General features: G+C 42.2%; 1 protein-coding gene across 3 annotated transcripts in view; it reads left to right on the top strand.

The window, feature by feature from the left end:
- The window catches only part of Ly86 (lymphocyte antigen 86), a 73,505-nt gene that overhangs the window by 20,642 nt on the left and 29,274 nt on the right, over positions 1 to 23,589 (top strand). For all 3 annotated transcript variants that reach the window (XM_036188318.1, XM_036188317.1, XM_036188316.1), the window contains exons 2-3: positions 8,475 to 8,561; positions 9,648 to 9,776. In XM_036188318.1, coding sequence (XP_036044211.1) covers positions 8,475 to 8,561; positions 9,648 to 9,776 — 216 coding nt within the window. The remainder of the gene's footprint in view (positions 1 to 8,474; positions 8,562 to 9,647; positions 9,777 to 23,589) is intronic.

Below are 23,589 nucleotides of genomic sequence, written 5' to 3' on the forward strand. Positions count from 1 at the left end.
CTAGCAGAGGTTCCAGAATTTTCCATTAGCAACCCAAACACACCTTGACATCTGAAAGCACACTGGCCATCATTATGAAACAGTCTGCACAATGTTGGAATCCTTAAACCCTCGATTCACTTACAAGTACCCTCTGATGGTGCTGATGCTGTTTTTATTACATTTGATGCAAAGACTCTTACCAGCATATCTCAGTTGAAAACACAAGCAACTCCACTGGAGTTGAATCTACTCACTGAATGAGTAAGTTCCCTATGAGACACTGAATGAGTAAATTCCCTAAGAGACTCTGGGGGAAGAGACTTGAATGGGAACAGAACTATCATTATGTGAAGGTGAGCCACTGGGGCATTGCTGTGCTGGCCTCTAATAATGAGATCTGAAAAGTGGGAAAAAGGAAAGACCAGAAAAACACAGCTAGAAAACATCCACCCATACTATACTTATTTCTTGTACTATAATGAGTTGAGGCGGTAGGTGCAGACGAGACAATAACTTTACAAACAGAAAAGATAAAAGTTGGCTTTGAGTGCTGTGGATGAATTCTAGCAATGGTGTCTGACCCTTATGCCATCATTATCACTGATAGACCTACAATGACCCTCAAATGATATATCTTATGAAATGATACAAAAGGTTTAAGACCCCTATCAATACCACCACACAAGAAAGGAAATTTTCAACACACACTGAATTTTACTCATAAACAGAAACACAAGCTTAAAGAATTGGTAACCAGCCAGCCTGAAGAACAATGTCTAAATAAGGTCTGTTATTATCTGGGGAAAGAATGCTGAAAGATAGAAAAAGTTTGCTACACCTGACCTTGGACTACTGGATGTTCGAGCACACCCAGAAACTCCATCTCAAGCACCAAAGTAAATATTCACATTGTTCTAAAGAAAAGTTAATTCACTCAAAGCTTTCTGACTAGCCTAATTGGCAAAAAAGAGAGCCTATCACAGGCCTCACAACCAGGCCTCTCTTTTAATCACTAGCACCTATCAAAGTCAAGGCTGGGAATAAAACTCCATTGTCTGACACCTTCTCTGCTCTTGTCAAATTACCTGACTTTCTAGTCTCTTCATCTACATATCCAATCAACTGGTATTCTTGAGCCTACCACTAACATAGACACTGGTTATCTAAATATGAATAAATAAAACACCACTGTTCCTAACCTGTCACAGCTTATACCCTGGAAGCAGGTGTGTCCAACTTTTGGACGTTGCAACAAAATTCATGTTTGAGAATGGCACAGTTGAGTTACAAAAAAATTCACCAAAAAATAAAATCCCATAATGCTTAAATAAGTGTATGAGTATTTATTGAACCACTTCCATATCTATTTTGGGCCATAAGGAAGAGCAATATGGCCTTGACTTCTATATTGATGAAGGATGATAAAGATGTGAGGAAGACATACACAACAGGCTGTGGGAAGTCAGAGGAAGGCAGAGTAGTGACCCCGAGGGCATCCTGGAAAGGTGTGGTTAAGCCAGGTATGAAGATGCAGACCACAGGAGAGAGATAATCCAAGTTTTATTATGTAGGATATAAAGCTTTCACAAATTTATTTATTGGAAATTAGCCAAGCACATTAGCATCTTTGGCCTTCACATTAGCATTCTCCTGGGTCAGCCTGTTTTCTGCTAACTGTGCATGCAGGAAGCAAAACCAGATCTTAAGTTAAGGTGAGAATGAACAGGAAGGTTAAATCCATTAGGGGGAAAGTTGGTGTTTCAGGCCGCAGAGTGCAGCCAGATATAAGCACTGGAGAGGGCGTGTGGGGAAAAAGAGAAAGAGGCAGAGAAAGGGAGACCGAGGAGGGCAGGGAGCAGAGTAGGAAGAAGAAAGGAAGGGGCAATTGCCTTCCCAGAGCAGGGAGTGCAGAAGCTTCAAGCTGGCTTTAGACACAAGCATGAGGAGTGCTGATGGAGGGGAGGGAGGAGGGAGAGGAAGTACACTACTCCTTCTCATAGTGACTTTTTCTTTTTCCAAGGCAGAGTTTCTCTGTGACTTTTTAATGAGAATTCCTCCACCATGAGAGAACATTGGCCAATTTCCAACAGGCTTTTAAATCCAAGCTATAGAACTAGAGAGACAGGCAAGTTACACCAATACACACACACACACACACACACACACACACACACACACACAACTTTGATGCACCTAGGGAAAAGTCTCTGTTGAGGAATAATCTAGATTAGGCTAGCCTGTGGACGTGTCTGTGAGAGATTGCCTTGGTTGCTGTGCTGGCTAAATTTATGTCAGTTTGACACAAGCTAGAGTCACTGGAGGGGAAGGGGGCCTCAATTAAGAAAATGCCTCAATAGCATCAGCCTATAGGCAGGCATAGAGCATTTTCTTAATTACTGATTGATAGGGAGGGTCCAGCCATTGTGGGTAGAGCCATCCCTGGCCAAGTGGTCCTGGGTTCTATAAAAAAGCAGACTGAGTAATCACCATGAAGAACAAGCCAGTAAGCAGCACCCTTCCATGGCCTCTGCATCAGCTCCTGCCTCCAGGTTCCTGCTCTCTTTGAGTTCCTATCCTGACTTCCTTTGATAATGAACAGTGATGTGGAAGTGTAAGCCAAATAAACCCTTTCCTCCCAAAGTTGCTTTGGTCATGGTGTTCCATGAGAGCAATAGTAACGCTAACTGAGACAATTGTCAACTGACTCATCCCACGTGGGTAGCACAGTTTCATGAGCCAAACCCTGAATTATCTAAGAGTTAAGAAAGCTAGTTTAGCAGGAAGTAAGCCAGTGAGGATCCACTGTGTTCTGTCTGCTCTTGGCTCCAGATGAGATGTGATGAGCGGCTGAGTTTCTGCACTGACTTTCCCTCAGTGATAGACTGGAATCTGGAACTGTAAGCCAAATAAACTCCTACATTGCTTTTGGTCAGTGTCTTTAACACAGTGACAGGATACAACTAGAACACTGGAGAAATCCCACTGAGTTCTGTGGACTCAAGCTACCCAACAGGAAACACGGAGGCTTCAGGGACTCCACGAAGTTCAGGACTTGACGACATACATCCTTTGGACTGCCTGAGACAGAGCCAACCAGAAGCCCAGAGAGGTGTCCTCCCATCACCATCCTCAGTTAAAGAACTGCATTTCCAGTCATTTTTATTTCTTCCCACTGATTCCAGTTGAAACTCCCTCTCCCCCAAAACACACTGGTCATAAAGTACCAAGGCAAGGGTGTCAGCTTCTGGGGCCACTACCCTAGTCCAGGAGAATCCAGGCAACTAACAGAGTAAAAGGCATGAGAAAGGATCTGGAGCTGGTATTCACTGAGACCTTGCTTTCTCTAAGCCCCACTCTTCCTGCAACTCTGCTCCACAAATATGCCAGAATGTCTAAGACATCTGGAAATGGTATCATTAGCTTTCCTGAGGCCAACAGATGCTATGTTGGCCATGGGAAACCTATCAAGGCAATGTCACTACAAAATGAAGCTCTCTGGGTTGAGAGCAGCCTAGGTCTATGGGTGTAAAATACTGAGAACTGGCTCTGCACCAAGGTCTATGATCTCCCCAGCCACAGGCTTTTGACAAGGAACATAGGACCAAGCAGGAAAATTCCCAGTGGAGCAGCTTTCAAATCCAATCAGAAAGTGGTTAGTTATGCTCTAAGAGTCATGTCACTATTACACCAGTAAGCATATCTTAACTGGCAGATCAGTATTGCAGTACAGATTCCAGCATTGGGTAAGATACCAATGTCTTTTCTCTCCATCAGCCTCCCTAGGACTTCCCAGGACTATGAAAGCTAGCCAGCAGGAAGGGTGCTTCCTGGTCAGTTTGGGACTGATTTCTCTCTGTCTTGCAGCCAGAGTGTGTGATGTCAGCAGCAGGAGTGTTCTGTCTGCCATGTAGTTATAATGGAGAGCCAAGGGCAATGGCAATAGCCTGTGCTGTCTGGGAAGCTTCTGGGGCTTCCCTAATCAATCATTCTAAAAAGGTCTTTCCATACTGTAGAGCAAATTATAATTGGTCTTAACAATAAAAACTCAGATTCAGATATGAAGGTAAAAGCTGAAAGATCAGAGAAGCAGAGCAGCCAGCCACTAGGAAGACTTCTCACCTCTAGGAATCCTCAGAATGAAAGGGGCCAAGCTCCTGTCTCCACCCCACCTTATCACTTCTTCCCTCTGCCCCGCCGTATCACTTCCTCCTCCCAAGTACTGGGATCAAAGGTGTAAGCCTCCCAAGTACTGGGATCAAAGGCATGAGCCTCCCAAGTACTGGGATCAAAGGCGTGTGCTACCACTGCCTGGCCTCTAGTGGCTAGCTCTGAGCTCTGCTCTCCAGGCATGGTTTATTTGTTAGAGCACAAACAAAATATCACCGCATGATTTATTTGTTAGAGCACAAACAAAATATCACCACGTTGTACTTTGTACATACTGAGATGTACACTTTTCTGGAGGAGCATTGTCCACCAAGGCAGGGTAGCTCTGCTTGAACTTTTATCATTAGGAGCTGTATTTTGAAATTATCTTACTAACTAGTGGTTTCTGTGGGGCTTCTTCATACATTCTCAGTTTTGTTTTGTTTTGTTTTGTTTTTGTGGGGGGGGGGTTGTTGTTGTTTGGTTTGGTTTGGTTCGGTTTGGTTTAGTTTGGTTAACCCACCTACTATCCCCCCTCTTTCTCATCACCCCCTCCATCCCTGGTTAATGCTTTAACCCTCAGTGTTTCCCCTCTTCTTCCTTTTCACGTGTGTTCTACTCTCCCTCCACTTCATTTTTTAGGTTGGGCTGTGAGATAGTAGATTTCCATATGGCTTCCACTCCCCTTCCTTTGGGTTAGTCCTCCCTTTCACCCCCTGGTTTTCCCCATGCTCCCATGTCTTTTCCTGCTCACATCTTTCTGGCCCTAGGACTCCACCTCACATTTCAGCTTCATCTATAATCTCCTATCCCCACTCCCTTAACTTGCCCTCCTGCAAAGGTCTCTTTCTATAAGAAAGTAGTTCTTTAAGTCAGTGCTACTTCACTTGGGTTAAGTTAGCACCTTGTAGGGCAGTGGGGGGGGGGTGAGCAGTTTTTGTCACATTATGGATTGTCACAGGGATGCTTTATCACATGGCTAGCAACTGATTGCCATCCTGTGGTACACAAAGGTTGTATGAGACTAAATGACAATAATCGTAAGGTTAAATTATTTTGCTTTAAGGTTCTCAATGAGATTATTCCAAATAACCTTCAATATTTTTTCCTTCCAACAGTTACTGAGGAGCTAGTATAATATGACATGATACCCCTAGTTCTGGGAGCCCATGTCTAGTAGAGGGATGGCAGGGTGTGCGATACACACAATACAGAGCATGCTGCATGCCTAAATGGAAACATAAGAAAATACAGGGTATTAACATGAGGGTCGGACTGAAGGAAGTGACGTCACTTTTTCCTAGAGGTTTGTAGACTGCATACTTATATCCAAAGACATCACTCTTGCATATGAACTTGAGAAAATTGCCAGGGAAGCTCCGAAAATCCCTAAGTACTTTTAAAATAATCTTTCTGTTCTCATCTACATTCCCTTAGAGAGAAGAAACAAACAACCTACCGATCCTTTGTGACTTTGTTTCTTATTAAAATTATTTTTCTAATACCAGGAAAAGGCTTTATATCTTTCTCCTCCTTTTAGTTTATCCTACATAGCTTTAAAATATTGATAAACACTTCCTGGAATTATGTAACTGTTAACTGAACAATACATATACCTTCTTTCATTTTGCCTTGACTGGCAATTTAAATTAATGCACAACTTTGAGGGTGTGCTTTCCTAAGCACCTGCTGTTTAGGTGGCCTTTGCTTTCTTCAATATTGAGTCCTAAGTGTGAAGCAGGAGCAACTGGCTCTTCCCTCCCCGCCACTGTTTTCCAATCTGAAAAAGTTCTGAGACAGCATGAAAATGATTAGGAAGAAGTCAAGTGAGCATCAGAAAAGAGGGGCATTTTCCCTCAGAAAATTCGAGAGCAAACCAAAGGAGTTTGATCAGATTTCCCAGGCAGGCATTGCATAGGGGCCACTTTGGTCACAAGCATCAGAGACAATAATGCATCTCTCAGGTCAGCAGGTGGATGGTAATAACACTGTCCGCATCATTGCCTAGAAACTCATAGTGGAAAGCAGGTATGGAACTGAATTACCCAATGCCACATACCTGCACGGAAAATATCCCAGGCAATCCTAAGAAATGAAATTAACAGACCTCTCCTAGGATTTATTTATTGAATACAAAGCACAATACTTATTGAGCAGCAATGTGGTTTTATTTGTGCTTCTGTTAACACTGGGTTTACATCTTGACTTGGGCACTTTCTTTGTTGGGATCTAATTAAGTTAATACATTTCTGAGTCTATATGCTACAATCTGTGAAAAGAAGAAAGCCACACCTATTTCTCAGATTGTTCCTTATTCTACCAGTCTGGATCCTATAGAGGAAGTAATAACTAATCAATTAATTTTAATATAAATAATTTAATATAGGGAATTTGCTAATTGAATTGAAAAATTAGACAAACCAAAAAAGCAAAATGATGGTGAAGAAAAGTTGCCTCCTTGACGGCTGGGAGAGCAAAGAGCAAAAGCTTGTAGGATGAAAATCTGGAGGCTCAAAAGACAGGCCTTGTAGTCTGAGGCAGGGGAAGGGGTAACCACTTCTGAGGCACTATTTTGCAGAGGTCTGGGAACACACAGAGTTGAACCTTGCTGGTTCCAAGAAGGTGCAAGAGAAGCATATGTTGGAACCAAGTACTGCTAAAAACTGATGAAAAGCAAGGCCAGCCCCTGGCTCCAGCCTCCATCTCACTCTGGTGCCCTGACTGCATACAACAAACAGAGGAATGATTGCAGAGGAGCAACCTCACAAAGCAAAGTACAAAGGCTGGATTTGGAGCTGAGATGTGGATAGTATAATAGATGACCCCTACTCATATTCATTATGTGCATTTGTGGGGTCCCTATCTGTCAGATTAGCTGAGTAGTGAAGAGTTTGGAAACATAGATTGAAAATTCTTAGAAAGTCAGCTCAAGGTGGATTTCCTCCCTTAGGCCCAATAAGAAGCAGAATGGAAAAGGAAATGAAAAATAAATGACCACAAATATTGTTCCTGCCTTAAAGGAGTCTAAGTTTGCATTAGGTACTATACGGTTAAGACACAGAGCAAATTACTAAGTAATACAATTGGGTTTCTATAGCCACAGTTGCCACATCCTCAGATTCAACCAAAAACAGATCTAATGTATTTGAACAGGAGTATACTGAGCATGTGCAGAGTTCTTCCTGTGTTTCTTGAGCAAAGCAGTATAGCAATGATTCACACTGCATTTGCCTTGTCCCACACAATTGCATCACACTTACAACTACTGTAAGTCTCCTAGAGATGATTTAAATCATCTTGGGGGGGAACCCACTTTTGATTTCCAACACCCACATGGCAGCTCACAACTGCCTGTAAACTCCAGAGGATCCAATTCCTTTTTCTGTCCTCCACAGGTATCCATATGGTCCACATACATACATGTAGGCACTCACACATATATTTTAGGAAAATAAATGTATATATATATACACCAGAGGATTGCATGGGTTCTATGAAAATACGATATTTTATATCAAGAACTTGAGCATCTATGGATTTTGGTGCCCATGTGTGGAGGAAGTCCTGGAATGAATACTGAAGGATGACTAGAAATATTTATACAGTTTGAAGAGTATGTCAGATACAACAAGGTTTATGAATTCAGAGAAGCAAAAGACTATTTCAAGACTATGAAGAAGCCTTCACAAAAGACAAGAATGAGCAAAAACTTTTGAAATGAGAGAAAATATGCAAGCCAATCAGAGGGCTGGAGATTTGCAGAGTGTGTGTGTGTGTGTGTGTGTGTGTGTGTGTGTGTGTTGCCACTTGGCCTCGAGTCCACAAAGTAGAAAAAGGATGTGAAGTATGTCTTGGGCTGGGGACAGTAGGATCTTTCTGCTCTTTATTCTGGTTCATAAGCAGCTGTTTAAAATAGCAAAAAATACATGTAAAATACATTATCTTTAGCCCTGACTGTTTAGCATAGCCTTGCACAGAGCAGAATATTGAAGGGAGGGCTTCCATTGAATGGGATGGGATCACATAGGAAAAACAGAATTGTGAAGGGGCATCTTAACTGAGTGTCTACATACAGCTCCTTCTGACAGCTAGACTAAGGTTAGGGACTAAAAGAACTTAAGCAATGATGAAGAAAATATAAGTAATAAACTTGTCATCTGTGGACTGAGGCATGTCATCAGAGTGAACATGACAGTGAATGTGGACAGGCTGGGGAGAACTGCTGAAATGTTACAGTCATTTTAAGTGTGGGGTACTTTAGTGAGTCCTGTAAAAGTCATTAGTGCAGATTCGAAGATGAGTTTGCTGTGGACTCATGACTAATCTCTTGGTGTCCTCTTTGACAGATCCCTTACAGGATTTTGGCCTTTCCATTGACCAGTGTTCCAAGCAGATCCAACCATACCTCAACATTCGATTTGGCATCATTCTGAGTAAGTAGATGTGATTCCCTTCACATAGAGAATAACAGAGCCTCTCCTCCTCTGCACACACAATGACTGGCATTGACTAGCACAGCAGGCTGCACCACTATCCCAACTTCACCTCTCACATTCCCTCTCTAGTTAACCCCAGACACTCACTTCAATGCTGTCAGTCCCTGGTCACCATAAGCAGCAAAAAAAAAAAAAAAAAAAAAAAGCGATTGTCTTGTGGTTACACAAAAGGTTTGCGTATTACTTCTACCACAAACAAACCCCATACTGCATGGTCTGTTACTCACATTATTTGGCTTCTCAAACAATAATGGAAGTTTTTACAATTTGGAAAAAAAAAAAAGTGAGGGGTGGCAAGTCTTTCTTCCACCCTAGACTGTGAGAACACACACTTCCTGGTCGTTTCTTGGTTGGCCATGCCATTATAGTAAACCAATATGTTTGCCATAGCTGCTAAAGCATCCCCCCTTCTAGAAGACCAGTTTTCTCAAAACAGAGAAGAAGCATTCCATCATCGAGCATCTAGAATCGTTCTCAAAGACTAAGAACTCACATATGACTGGATCTTTCCACAACTCTGCACAATATCTGGTCTCCCGGCATCTGGAGGAATGGTATGGGCAGGGAAACCAAGAGGAAAAAAAATTGGTGAAAGACAAAAGAAAGGAGTGGGAAAGGGGCCAGAAAGAAATGGAGGCTGCAACAGAGCTCGCTGAAGTTCTCTAGGAAGCCATGTGCAGTATCTATCAGGCAACAGTAGTGGGAATATGCAGACCCAGCCATGCCCTGCTATTATCATGGGGGATAAATAACTCTATGAAACTAGGGAACTCTAAAAACCAGACTTGTAGACAGTCCGGTGATGGGTAGAGCACTGAGCATCAGGAGAGGAGTGTAGCCAATGAGCTGCCTTACCCAGAACAGGTAAAACCTAAGCTAGAAATGCTGCTCTGTCAAGAAGAGACATGCCCCTACATGCATCAGGTTGAAGGGAAGGCAGTGAAGATCATCTAGACAGTGCTATTGAGCCCTGAGTGACCTTGCAGGGCAGACACACAACACTGAAGCTGTGCTTCTCTTTAGGAGAGGACATCAGAAAGCTGTTTCTGGACATAGCTCTTGTCTCAAGAGGCTCTTCCATTCTGAACTACTCCTATCCCATCTGTGAGGAGGACCTGCCCAAGTTCTCCTTCTGTGGAAGAAGAAAAGGAGGTAAGCCACCTGCCTTGCTGACTGCTTACACCTGACAGCAGGGTCCTAATGGACAGGGAGTCCTGGCTCTCCCTGCTCACCTTTGGGCAACCCACACCCGACTCGTCAGCACCCATTGCGTACAAATACCAGGCAAATCTGTGTGGAGGGCCTCCCTTAGACAGATGTTGTGAGCATTGAAATGAAAGGTGTGCATAGGAGATGGTACTAACAGATGCTTTTTCCACACATGTAACAGCATCTTACTTAAAAGACTGGCAGCAAAAAGAGCTAATAGTTTCCAAAAACTCACGAGGGGGTCAGTGTATTTCCAGGTTTCCTTTAATGATCTCCACAGTGGCAAGGTCTCGCCCATACAGCAACAACTCAGAAAAAGAAAAGAGAACAAGGCTTGCTAAAAGTCGCTGCTGTTCCCAGGGGGCGGCCAACTCATGAAGGAATCAGGTAGCTGCTGCATTCCAAATAGAGAAGCAGAAACCACATTGTCTGAGCTCCCTTCTTACCAGTTCACTAAGCTTTGACCCTCTGCTATGCATGGCTCCCAGGAGAACAGGCAAGCCCACTTTCCCATCCCCACCTCTCCTTTCCCCTTGCTCGCCTCTTCCAGGCCCAAAGATGCTTCACTGTTTATGAGAACTTGGGTCTGTTCTGCACTGAGCTCCCCAGAAGTTGATCACTGTCAACTACTCCCTCCTGCTTGTTCCTGTTGGCCATAGAGGGTACAATTCAACTCTATGTTCCAGGAACCCACCCACCTTGGCTGTGTTTCTGCTCCAAGAAACTAGATTTTTAAGCAACGATGATACTATCAAATTTACCCAATTATCTTTTTAAACAAAAATGTAGCAAGCATTGGAGTTCTCTTCCCATACCCATGGATATGGAGGAAAGATGTCTGCCTGCTAGAATAGCGAATGAAATTAAGGGAGAGTCACCAGATAGAAAGTAGTGGTTTTGCACAATGAGCTGCTCTTCCTTGATGTCCCCTGTACCATAGATGCAGGAGCAGTGATGTAGATAAATCCACTGAGGCTGGGTTTCCCATGATCTGTTAATCACTGAATCGTGTCCAGCTGTGGTTTTCTGCGATTGTCTCCGATTGCTGTAAAAAGAAGTTTCTTTGATGAGAGGTGGTAGCAACACTTGTCTGTGGGTGTAAGGGTAAGATTTAGAATGTAGTAAGGAATTTTGCTGGTCTAGCAAGGCGGCAGTAGTAGGTTCTCCTCTAAGAGCCATGGCCTCACTCACTCTAAGAAACTGACTAGGTTTCTACTACTAGGTACCATTTGTCTCCTGTTCGCTGGGCCTTAAGGCCCATTAGACAGCTCTTAGTTGCCACCAGCATGTGAGTACCACTCATGGCAACTGTATGCCCTGGAGATTTTTGATGAGTTGAGCACATCCATGAGTTTCCTCAGCATGGTGATCACTTTGAGTCAATCTCTTTTCCTCTCTGTATTTTTTTAATGTGGAAAAATGTACAAAACCAGAATGGTCCTATCTGTAATAGCATCAGCAGCCAGAAGAGGAACTACATCAGGAAATGAATCTGAACGGCAATTCATCGAGCATAATTAGGAATTTAAAAGTTCTCACAAATGGTCAGGTGCTAATCCAACCAACCAGGACTTGGGGAGCTTTAAATACAGCATAGAAAGTTTAGAGAATTATTACTCTGACACGGGCCTCTTTCTAGTCTCCTGGCATCTTCCCTCAAGCCCATGGAGATACACATACATAAAATACTAGAAGCTGAGAGATATATAAGAGAAAACATGTAGTGTTTGTCTTTCTGATCCTGGGACACCTCCTTAATATCATATCTTCTAATTCTTTCCATTTTCCTGAAAATTGCATAATCTCTTTTTTCTTTATGGCTAAGTAAAATTCCACTGTGTATATATGCTCTGCTTTTATTATCTATTTGTCTGTTGAAGGACATCTAAGCTAATTCCATTTCCTTGTTATTGTGAATAGAGCAGCCATAAGAATGGATGAGCAAGTGCCTCTTCAGTAGGACATAGAGTCTTTTGAATAGATGTTCATGGGTGGTATGGCTAGGTCATATGGAAGCTCTATTTTTAGCTTATTAGAAAAATGTCCTGTAGCAGGAATCTTAAAGGATCTTATTAATGAAATCAAACTTGAGCCAGGTATTGGGGTGAATGCTGGAAGATCAGAGAAGCAGAACCAGCCACAGCCACCTCACCTTGCCAATTCCTCAGCTGATCCTGTTGCCTCAGACAGCAAGCCTCTGAGTCCTCATCCAAAATAAATATCAGCTGAACTGCTGGTAAAAAGCCTAAAAGCTTAACCAGCTCTAGTTCCTGGTTTTCACACCTTATATACCTTTCTGCTTTCTGACATCACTTCCTGGGATTAAAGGCGTATGTCACCATGCCTGGCTGTTTCCAGTGTGGATTTGAACTCACAGAGATCCATGCCTCTGTATCTAGTGACTGTTCTGTTCTCTGCCCCCAGATAAGTTTATTAGGGTGCACAATATTTTGGGGAACACAATACCACCACCATGTCCCCCACTGAGATCCATGATAGTAACACCTATTCCTACCAGCAGGAAATAATGTTCTTCTTCCCTATATCCTCACCAGTTTGGTTGTCATGTGCTGTCCTGGTGACAACCATTCTGACAGGGGTGGCTCAGGATAGACTTAATGCATACTTACCTAATGGTAAGGATGTTGAACATTTTAAAAAACATTTATAGAACACTTTTATTTCTTATTTTGAGCACATTGTTTAGCTCCTCATCCATATTTTAAATTGGGTTGTTTGTTTCCTCATTGTTTAGTGTTTGATTTCTTTGTCCGTTTTAGATACTAATCCTCTATCATATGTATGAATAGAAAAGAACTCCCATTCTTTTTTCCCTTTTATTGAAAATAATTTTCCATATTTATAACACTCTAATTGATTTCTTCTCCCCAATCTCCTCCTAGATCCCCCCACCCATCCAACTCCATGCCCCCCTTTCTTCCTCCCTTTCTCCCTCTCTCCCTAGAAAACAAACAGGCAAGAAAAAAATAGAATTAAAAAAAAAAAGAAAATACAAGAAACACACACAGAAAACCCAGAAAAACACAAAATCAGAAACCATAATGTACAAACAAGAGACCGGCAAGATAAAAATTACCCAAACAAAGCAATATAAGATGAAAAAAACCTCCAAAAACACCCTTTAGTTGATTTTGTGTTGGCCATCTGCTTAAGGCATGGGGCTTCCCTTAAGTGTGGTTAATACACTCAATGAGACTCCACTGAAGAGAACTAACTTTTTGCAAGCAGATGTCAATTAGAGATAGCTTCTTGGTAAGAGATGTGAGCTCATGTCCACTTCCTTCTCTCAGCACTGGGACCTCATCTGACTTGAACCTGTATGGGCCCTGTGACTGCTGCCACCATCTCTATAAGGTCATAGTTGTGTCTGGAAAACACTGTTCCCTTGGTGTCCTCCATCTTCTCTGGCTTTTACAACTTTTCCATTTTCTCTTCCACATGGTTCCCTGAGCCCTGGGAGGGGGAGGGGGGTGATGAAGACATCCCTCTTAGGAGTGAGTGTTCCAAAGTCTCTCACTCTCTACACACCATCCCCAGTTGTGGGTCTCTGTATTCGTTCCCATATATTGCAAGTGGAAACTTCCCTGATGATGTCTGAGCAAGACACTGCTCTGTGGATATAGCAGAATATTGTTAGGAGTCATTTTTATTGTTCCGTTCCTTTAGCAGAACAACAGTATCTGTTTATCCCCCTAGACCTGTGGCCTATTTAGTCTCAGGTTCTTGGCCACCGGAACAGTGTCAGGGTTCCATCCAAACATGTTCTGTTGCATGGAGTGAGTGCTTGGTTACTCCTACATCTGTGCCACTATTGAGCCAAGATATCATGCAGGAAGGTTAACATTGTAGACTGCAGAGTTTGTAGCTGGGCTGGGTTTTACCTTTCTCCTTTGGTTCAGTACCATGAACACTAGCCAGTAGGGATGAAGGCTCTAGTCTGGCACCAGCCTTACTTCTCCCTGTTCAACGAGATATGTAAGTGTTGTCTTCACCAATAAGGCCTTGCTATTATTTGGTGGAGAATAACCAATAGCCTTGGCAATAGCCTGAGTTTGGGGTGGGAAGGGGGGGGGGGGGGGGGGGCATGGACCTTCTTTTGCCAAAAACTCAAACAGAGGTAACCCATTCCTAGAATTGGGAGCTTTACTTGGCTGCAAAAAATCTCCAGTTGGAGCTTTGTCTCCCCCATTATTTGGTGACTCCACTTAGATTTCTTTGATATATGTGTATATTTTAAGAAGCTTCTACAGTAGGAGATTTCCATATGACCCCTCAATGGTCCTTAGTGTTGGTTGTTACTCCCTGTATTTCCTCTTAGTCCCTCTTTCCTCCTCCCTGTCCCCATTTAATCCTCCTGTCCCAGTCTTCCCCTGTCTCCCCATAATGATATATTCTATTTCTCCTTCCTAAAGAAATCCATCCCCCCTATTTCATCTATTACCCTATAACTAACCTCCGTGATTATACAAATTGTAGCCTGCTTATCAAAGACTTAACAGCTAACATCCACATAGAACAGAATATATACAATATTTGTCCTTTGGGGGTCTGGGTTACCTCACTCAGGATGATTGTTTATTTTCTGGTTCCGTCCATTTATCTATTAGTTTCATGGTTTCATTTTTAACAGCCAAATAATATTCCATTGTGTTAATGTACCATATTTCCATTCTCCATTCATCTGTTGATGGACAGCTAGACTGTTTCAAATTTCTGGCTATTATAAATAGAGAAACAATAAACATGGATGACCAAGTATCTCTGTTGTAGGATGTAGAGTCCTTTGGGTATATACCTAAGAGTGGTATAGCTGGATCTTGAGGTAGATGTATACCCAGCTTCCCGGGGAACTGTCACACTGATTTCCATAGTGTCTTCCAAGTTTGCACTCCTGCCAGCAATGGATACATTTTTCTCTTTCCCACATCCTCACCAGCATAAGCTGTCATTTATTTTCTTGACCATGGCCATTCTGACTGGCATAAGATGAAATCTCAAAGTAGTGTTGGTTTTCAGTTCCCTGATGACTAAGGATATTGAACACTTCTTTAAGTGTTTCTCGGTCATTTGTGTTTCCTCTTTTGAGAATTCTCACTTAAGTTCTGTGCCCCCATTTTTTAATTGAGTTATTTCCAGCATTGCTCTTTGCTCAGGATTGCCTTGGCTATCTAAGAATTTTATGTTTCTAAATGAATTTTAAAATTTTTTTCATTGTCTGGTAAAAGTGATGTTGGCATTTTGATGGGGACTTAATTGAGCCTTTGGACTGCCTCTAGTAAGATGGCATTTTCACAATATTGATTCTTCCAACACATAAGCATGAGGGGGTTTTCCATCTTCCAGCATCTTCTTCAATTCTCCCTTGAGAAGTGGGCCCACTTTGGGTGTTCTGAAGTCTTCATTATAGAAGTCATCACTCCTTCACTGGTTTATTCCCAGATATTTCACATTTATGACTCCACTGTAAATGGGATTGGTTCCGTCATTTCTTCTTTAGCATGTTTATCATTGGTAGATAAAATGGCAATAGATTTTTGTGTGGTAACTTTATACCTTGCCACTTTACTGTGTTAATTGGCGGTAAGAGCTTTCTGGTAGTCTTTGGGATCTCATGTATATAACCATATCATCTGTAAGTGGAGACGGTTTGATTTCTGTTCTTCCTAGTTATATCTCTTTTACTAGTGGCTCTTTGTTACTGCTCTAGCCAAGACTCCCAACACTGTATTTACAAAGTGGGAAAGGTGGATACCTGCATCTTGTTCTGGATTTTAATAGAAATGCTTCAAGTTTTTCCCATTTAATATAATGTTGGCTGTAGTTTTGACATAGATAGCCTTTATTATGTTGAAATACACCCCTTCTGTTCCAAGTTCCTCCAGAACTTTTGTCATGAAAGGATGTTGGACTTTGTCAAAAGCCTTTTCTGCATCTATTGAGATTCCCATGTGATTTCTGTCCTTGAGTCCTCCACATGATGTGTAGAATTTCAGTTATTTTAACCACCTTAAAGTTGTCTGAATCCTGTTACAAAGTGCTCAGCTGTACTGATGGATACATGCTGAACCATCCTTGCATGCTTGAAATAAAGCTGACTTGATTATGATGAACTTTCTTATGTTTTCTTAAATTTGATTTGCAAGTATTTTATTGAAAAAAAATTTCATCTAATCCTTTCTACCTGCCCTTGCCTAGGCTAGCCCCAACCCTCTATTCCTTTGATCTCCTGTCTTTTCCTCCTCCCTTTCCTCTTCTTTTTTGTGGTCCACTCAGTGTTCTACTCCCATCCCTCCCTGACTCCCTTCCCCCTACCACATGACTAAGTCCCTTACTTGGTGCCATATACTCTGGAGACCCTAAGATAAACCAAGGTTGTTTCTTGCCATCCAGGACATTATTGGCCTGAGATAAGAGATTTATAAAAGCACGGTTCAAAGTTACCACATGTGGTGTTTACATTGAACAGGAATAAACGAAATGGCAGGTCAGCTATGAGGTAGCTCATTGCCCTGATGTTCTACCTCTGAGAACCTGAACAAACTGGGGAATTGAATAAAGAATTGCCTCCTGCCTTAGTTATCTGAATCCTATAACAAGGTGTTCAGCTATATGTACTCATGTTTGAGTAATATTCTTTTGTGTATGGATCATATTTTCTTGATCCAGTCATATGTTGCTGGAAACATAGGTTGATCCAAAGTCTATATTCTGTAAGAAGCAAGGTGCATCATGAGCTTCACTGTCCCACTTCTTCAGTTACATCCTGTCCCACGCCCCATATGTACCTTCAGCATCTCAGCAACAGGTTGCCACTTTCTGACCACAGCCTGTGTGTTAGCAGGCGCTTTACTTGGGTGGTCCCTTTGCCCTGTGATACCCTGCTTCCATTTGTCCTCCATGCGGACTTACCCCAAGAATCCTTCCTCCAAACCCAACCAGATGAATTGTTTCAGTCACTGCCAGAGCCAGGGAATTGTATGGGGGAGCAGATGGCAGAGATGCTGATTAACCATTATGGGGGTACACTTGGATAGGAAAATTTACTGAATGTTTTGTCATTGGCAGCAGTTCATGGTTCCTACTTTCACTATAGCCACATCTCAGCTTCAGTTTCGTGTGTGTGTGTGTGTGTGTGTGTGTGTGTGTGTGTGTGTGTGAGAGAGAGAGAGAGAGAGAGAGAGAGAGAGAGAGAGAGAGAGATGAATGAGACTGCATTTTTTAAGATGAGGATCAAACCCAGGGCCTTGTGCTTGCTAGGCAAGCGCTCTACCACTGAGCTAAATCCCCAACCCAGAGACTGCACTTCTTGAAGGCATGAATATTTTCACTTCCTGTCTCCATAGACATGGCAAATAGAGCTGAATCAAGAGTAAAGAGATAGTGAATACTTGTTTTACTGAATTTGGTACGCATAGATGATTGACTAGATAAAAGGACACCAGTTCACACCAGACGAGAGTGTGTAAGGGTGGTTCTGCATTACTAGACACAGAGGCTCATCAAATCCTCACATGGAGAAAATTGCCCTGGTCCTCCAAGATCAAGAAAACCTTACTATTTTATTCTGTGCACGGTTTTAATAGAATTAATAAAACAGAAGAAATATTGTTCCCTCAAACAGTTTAAGGAGTCTAAATCTGTTTAGCAGCTCAGAAAGCTTGCCTTGGACTTATCTAGATGCTGGGCAGGCAGCCCACAGTCATTTACTTTCCTTATTGCTATGGGGACAATGAGTGCAGAGGCAGGCAGAGGGGCTCACATTTGGGGAATTGCCAGGAAACTTTATTTAGTATAAAACAACCAAATAAGGGATTCACAAGCGCTGAGCAAATTATTATGTAAATTAAATGAGCCAGAAAAGTGAAATCTTCAAATTCAGAGGTGTCTTGGGTCATTGTGTTTTTTAACCTACTGCAGAAAGGGCACTTGGAGTGATTAACACTGTAATCGGAAGCAGCCAGTGACACTAGGGAGAACCAGAGTCATCAAACCCAAGCACAAGCTGCTGTTTCCTGTCAGGCATGAGACAGAGTCCCTGGGGCCTTGCAGTTCATCTTAGCAGAGAGGGAGGAAAACTTGCTATCCACTGTGGGTGACACAGTCTGCTGCCATCTGCAAGTCAAGTGCTCAGTGACGCTTATTACACACTCTCCTGCAAACTGGATCCCTCTAGCTGTTCTCCATGCCAGAAAAAGCTACCACATGGGTCGGGTTCAGCAAAAATTAATGAATAAAATGTAGTGTTCTTCTCCCCCACTCTACCTCAGCTACTAAGGTAAGAGGCACTTTGAAGTAAAAAGCCAAGTGGCAACCCTTGAATCCAAAGATGGCCCATTGTTTATGCGTTTGGGAGAGGGGTACAAACTCTCCTCCCCTGCAGAAATCTAAGAGCATTCAAAGAGAAACATAGCACAGTTGAGATTCAGTGGAGTGTGGAATTGAACACAGACACACCCCCATTTTATCCTACCCTATTTCATGGCACTTGGCAGAAACTGTGTTTAACCAGTTGAACACTTGGCAGTCCTGACCAGCAAGTCTCTTGGCACCATTTCTCCAACAGCATGTGCTCACTTTGTATCCGTATTTCACACTTTTTTGGCAATAGGTATTTTTAAGCTAAAGTACATTAATCTTTTTTGTAGACATGGGCTGTTGTACATTGAACAAATCACAGTACAGTATAAATGTAATATGTATGTGTATCCAGAAGCTACAGTCAAACCAGCTGTTTCCAGGAACATCTGTAGGATGTTCTGAATCAGAGTTGAATAGGCCATCAGGGGATCATCCAATACCAGTTCTTCCCTCTTACCCTGAGATCTCTAAGACTCTTCATCCAGGCCCTGAGCTTAGGGAACAGCAACAGGGCTCAAAGTATCTTCTCTACCACTTACTGTCTAGCTTGGGTAACATAGATGTGCTTGCTTTCAGTGCTTTGAGACAAGCTGCAGATGCGCAATATCAATATTTAAGACTAAAGTGGGGTTGACAACATGCTCTTAAGGACCATACCTAATTACTAACCTTAAGGAGGCAAGCCAGGAAGTCCCCAACATACTCAGGGACTGTCACACAGGTAGAACGTCCTGCCATTGGGTAGTTTAGCTTTGCTCTGATCCATAGCCACTCATCACGGTTACCTTAGCAGATACTAATTTTGGTTATATTTTGGTTAGATTCTTGCTGTCCTGTGCAGGAATCATAAGCCATGTGTAGTTAGAGAGCCTCTGCAATTACACCAGTCTTATGGCAATAAGTCCAAAGTACAGGCCCAATTTTTAAAAACAATATGACAGAAAAGCATATTATGTCACCATCACTGATATACGTTTGTCTTCACTTTCTGTTGCTAAAACATAATATCTGAGATCTGGTTGTTTTTGAAGAACTGAAGTCTATTTGTTTGTTTGTCTTTGCACTGCTGGAATGGAACCAAGAGCCTTGCTTGTGCTACACAAGTGCTCTACAGCTTAGTGATGCCAGAACCTGGACGTTTATTTGACTCGTGATTCTAGAGGCTGAAAACCCACTTCCCACTGTTCAGCATCTGGCCAGAGCCTTCTTGCTACATCAGGACACAGCAGAGAGCATCACAAGGGACAACGGAGTGTGCTGCTAGCCTGGGTTTCTCCTCCTTTTCTTCTAAAACTACTAATTATATTGTGAAGGCTCCACTTCTGTGATGCCACCCAATCCAAATTACCTCCCAAAGATTCCCACATCCAAATGCCATTCATAAGCTACTTCAGAGATTCAATTCTCAGCACGTAAAACTTGAAGGACATATTCAAACCACAGCAATGTTGACATAATGTTTGGGACACGGTCAGCATGTTCATCATTTTCTATTACTGCATCACAATACTTGAAATAATCAATTTGAGAAGAGAAAGGGTTTACTGAGAGGCTCACAGTTTCTGAGGTTTTAGTCCATGGCGGTTGGTTCCATCGTTTTGGGGCCAAGAATGTGTGACGACGTAAGGTTGCTCACCTCATGGTGACCTGGAAACACAAAGACAAGAAAAGGCTGTAGTTCTGGCATCCCCTTGAAAGGCACGCCCTAATAGTCTAAGTGCTTCCATAGGCTCCACCTTCTAAAAGTTCCATTACTTCCCTGCAATATCATGGGCTGGGAACCTTCAATGCATGGGCCTTTGGGGACTATTTACAATTCAAATTGTAAGATGGAGTTAAGTAAACTATATCAATGTATTACGCTTTATTAATAAGGATATGTTAGCTTATTGTGAAAACTACTTGTAGTTTTTCAAATGTGATGTCTCAAAAACAAGATTATAGGCTAGGGTGATGTTTGGTGGGTAAAGGTGCTTACTGCCAAGCCTGGTGCCTTGAGTTCAGTCCTGGAATCCACACAGTAGAAGGCAAAAACTGACTCCTGAAAGTTGTCCCTCTGACCTCCACAAGTGTGCTGTGACCTCTGCACACCCACACACATGTAGAAACACATACAATCAATGTAAAAAAATTCAGTAACAAAATTATACATTCATGATGTTCATTATAATTCTACTGGACAGGGCTGCATGTTATTATATTATACATACTATAATATGTATTATATAGCACTGTCATATGTAGTAATATAGTGTAACATTGTCAAGTAGAACTATAATGAAAGTAATGTAATATTACATATAGCATTAATATGATACATAATATATTCATAAAAATGTGTGTTTATACTATACATAATGTATATAATGACATTATATATTACAATGGATAACATTATCCTATGTATTAACCAGTATAACATTTATAATATATTTATTATATTATATTACTTCCCTTTAAAATGGTAAGGATCGGGTTGGGGATTTAGCTCAGTGGTAGTGCGCTTACCTAGCAAGCGCAAGGCCCTGAGTTCAATCCTCAGCTAAAAAAAAAAAAAAAAAAAAAAAAAAAAAAAATTGGTAAGGATCCCAAAACATAGATTGTACCCTAAACCAACTAAATAAAATTCCCTGGAGTCAGAACCAAGCCAGGTTAGGCCAGTCCCCACCATAGCTGAGTAGTAGCACTCTGTTCACTTCAGGAAGTCGTCACAGATAACAATCAACACTATCATAGCACTCGACTGCAGAACGTCATGTGTATTAACCAATGTGCTGCTCTGTGGTCCTCAGGAAGGGTAGAAGCCTTGTAATCGCTTCTGTGTCTTACAATACGTATTCTCTGCCCTTGGTTCCCAGCAGCTTCTAAAACCTTTGCAACTTCCTGAGCCACAGAGAGACCAGGAAAACCTCTTATACTCATGTTAGTCACGGACAGAGCTACTAAGCCCCTTGGACTTTCTTGGGTAATGAGTATCTTTGTTCTGCTGGTGTCAGTCTTGGTTGGCTCTGCAGGTGGTCATCAGAAATGCAAAGTCATATTACAAACCAGCAACTTCCCATCCCACCCACTTCTATCTTCTGATAAGGCGTAGGGCATTGAGTTAATACCAAATCGTGCCCATGTTGTGGGCAGCTCCAAAGTGGTCCCTGAAATGTAGGTGCAGGTCCCTGGCAAGCAGTGTGCCTAGAATGGACATGGAAATGCACAGCTTTGCACATATTTTGCCTTGTGTGTTCACTTGTATTCTCTGTTATAGCTTTCAGAACAAACTCAGAAATGTTAGCAAGTATTTTCCTGAGTTCTGCAAGCTGTTTTTGCCAATTATCAAGCACAGCAAAGGGCTTGAGTAAATCTCTTGTTTGCAGCCACAATTTCAAGGCGAAAGTGTGAATATTCTGAGAGCCTACTGCTTGTGGTTGGTGCCTGAAATGAAGAGGGAAGGCAGTCTTGTGGGATAGAGCCTTAACCTGTGGGGTCAGCACTAACTCTGATTAGTGTCAGAACTGAACTGAATTGTAGGATGCCCAGCTGAAACTGAAGGAGTGGATGGTGTGGGAGTAAATCTCAGACATTTAGCAGCCAGAAGTATAATGTTTTAAGAACATAAGAGGAGAAAATGCGCCATTGCGTTTGTTGTTGTTATTGTTGCTGTTTTTCCTAGCTTTAACAAACAAGGTAGGGTTTCACAGAGCACCAACAAGGTAACCCCTTAGCAATCTCACATAGGAAATCTCCCCCAAGTCTGGCTTTTTTATTCCAAACTCATACCACAGTATAGACCCCTACAGGCTGTGTGTGTGCGTGTGCGTGTGCGTGTGCGTGTGTGTGTGTGTGTGTGTGTGTGCGCGCGCGCATCTCCATATCTCTTCTCGGTGGAGTTAATGCCATTCAATGAGTTTCCTAGAATATCCCATCTCAGGATGGTGAGAGTGTCATGTTAAATAGAGCCAAAAATTGATTATGGGGTGTACTGACCATGTAACTAAATTAGCTTGGAAGTAGGAAGAGGCCTCCCCCATATCACACACCAAACCTCCCCCCCCCCAAAAAAAATGAGTGGGAGAAACCACTCAGAGGACTATGGTAACTCATGTTCTTTATGTAGGCCCATGTGGCACTGAGTTTCTCTGCTGGAAATGAACATAGAATTTTTAGCAAAGGCTCAGACCAAGGTCATGAAGTAAACAATGAGTATGTGGTTTCTCCACTCCTTATGATAATTTGCACATCACTGTCAAACTTGATTCTGGTTTAACCTCTGTGAATTCTAGCCAGAGTGGTCAAGATTGACATTGATCTCACAGAACCAAGTGAATAATTGACTTTAGAAAAAACTCCCTGCATAATGATTTGTGGGTGTCTGTCATACGCAGCTGTAACAGTTTGCTTTAAATGTCACCGAAGGGCCCCAACTGTACAGGATCTGTCCTTTGGGTGGTGCTGTTGGCACATGATAGAGCCATTAGGATGTGGGGTCTAACAGGAGGACCTTAGGTTGTTGGAGGTGTGGAACCCCGGTTATCTTCTTCTTTCTCTGGTTTCCTAGCTATGAGTGAAATAGGTTTGCTCTGAACATGTTCCTATTGTGTTCTCACAGGCCCAAAGTAATAGGACCATCTGATCATGGTCTTGAGCCTCTAAAACCCTGAACCAAAATAAGTATTTTCTCTTTCTTAAGAGAATTAGCTCAGATATTCCTTACGATGAATGAAACACTAAAGCACCAACCTATTTCCAAACCAACGCAAATTAAAATGTAAAAACTGGGAGAGACGAGTATGAGAGTCATGTGGGAAAGCACTGCGTACATCTGTATATATGTAAATGAGTTCTCTGAGATACAGACATGACACAACACTGTGGACACTGAAGACTTAATAATGTCACTCTCATGTTAGAGTCCTAGAGAGGTGCAGGAGACAGTGCTTGCCCACAAGAACTGCTGACTCATGGGGACTGTGTCCCTGTCCAAGACACTTTTCATCAAAAATATAGAACTGAAAGCTATTCCAAAATACAACAGATGTGAACATATGCACATATGAACTTTGTGCACTATGTAAGCTACAGGACAAAATTGAGTTTGGACATTAAACTCATTCACTTTAGACTCTTGGGATTGGAATTCTTGCAGGGTGAAGAATTCTTAGGCTTTTGGTTGTTTTCTAGGGTGTTTGTTTAACCGGTTATTTGTTTATATTTGAGGTGACATATCAAGTATTCCAAGATGGCCTCAAACTCACTACATACCTGAGGATGACTCTGAACTTCTTATTCTCCTGCTTCTATCCCCTGAATGGTGGGAGTACAAGCATGTGCCACTGTGCCCAGCTTATGCAGGGCTAGGGATCAGGCCCCAGGGTCTCATGCATGC

The sequence above is a fragment of the Onychomys torridus genome, chromosome 5 (assembly GCF_903995425.1).
Source record: "Onychomys torridus chromosome 5, mOncTor1.1, whole genome shotgun sequence".
Taxonomy (NCBI): Eukaryota; Metazoa; Chordata; class Mammalia; order Rodentia; family Cricetidae; genus Onychomys; species Onychomys torridus.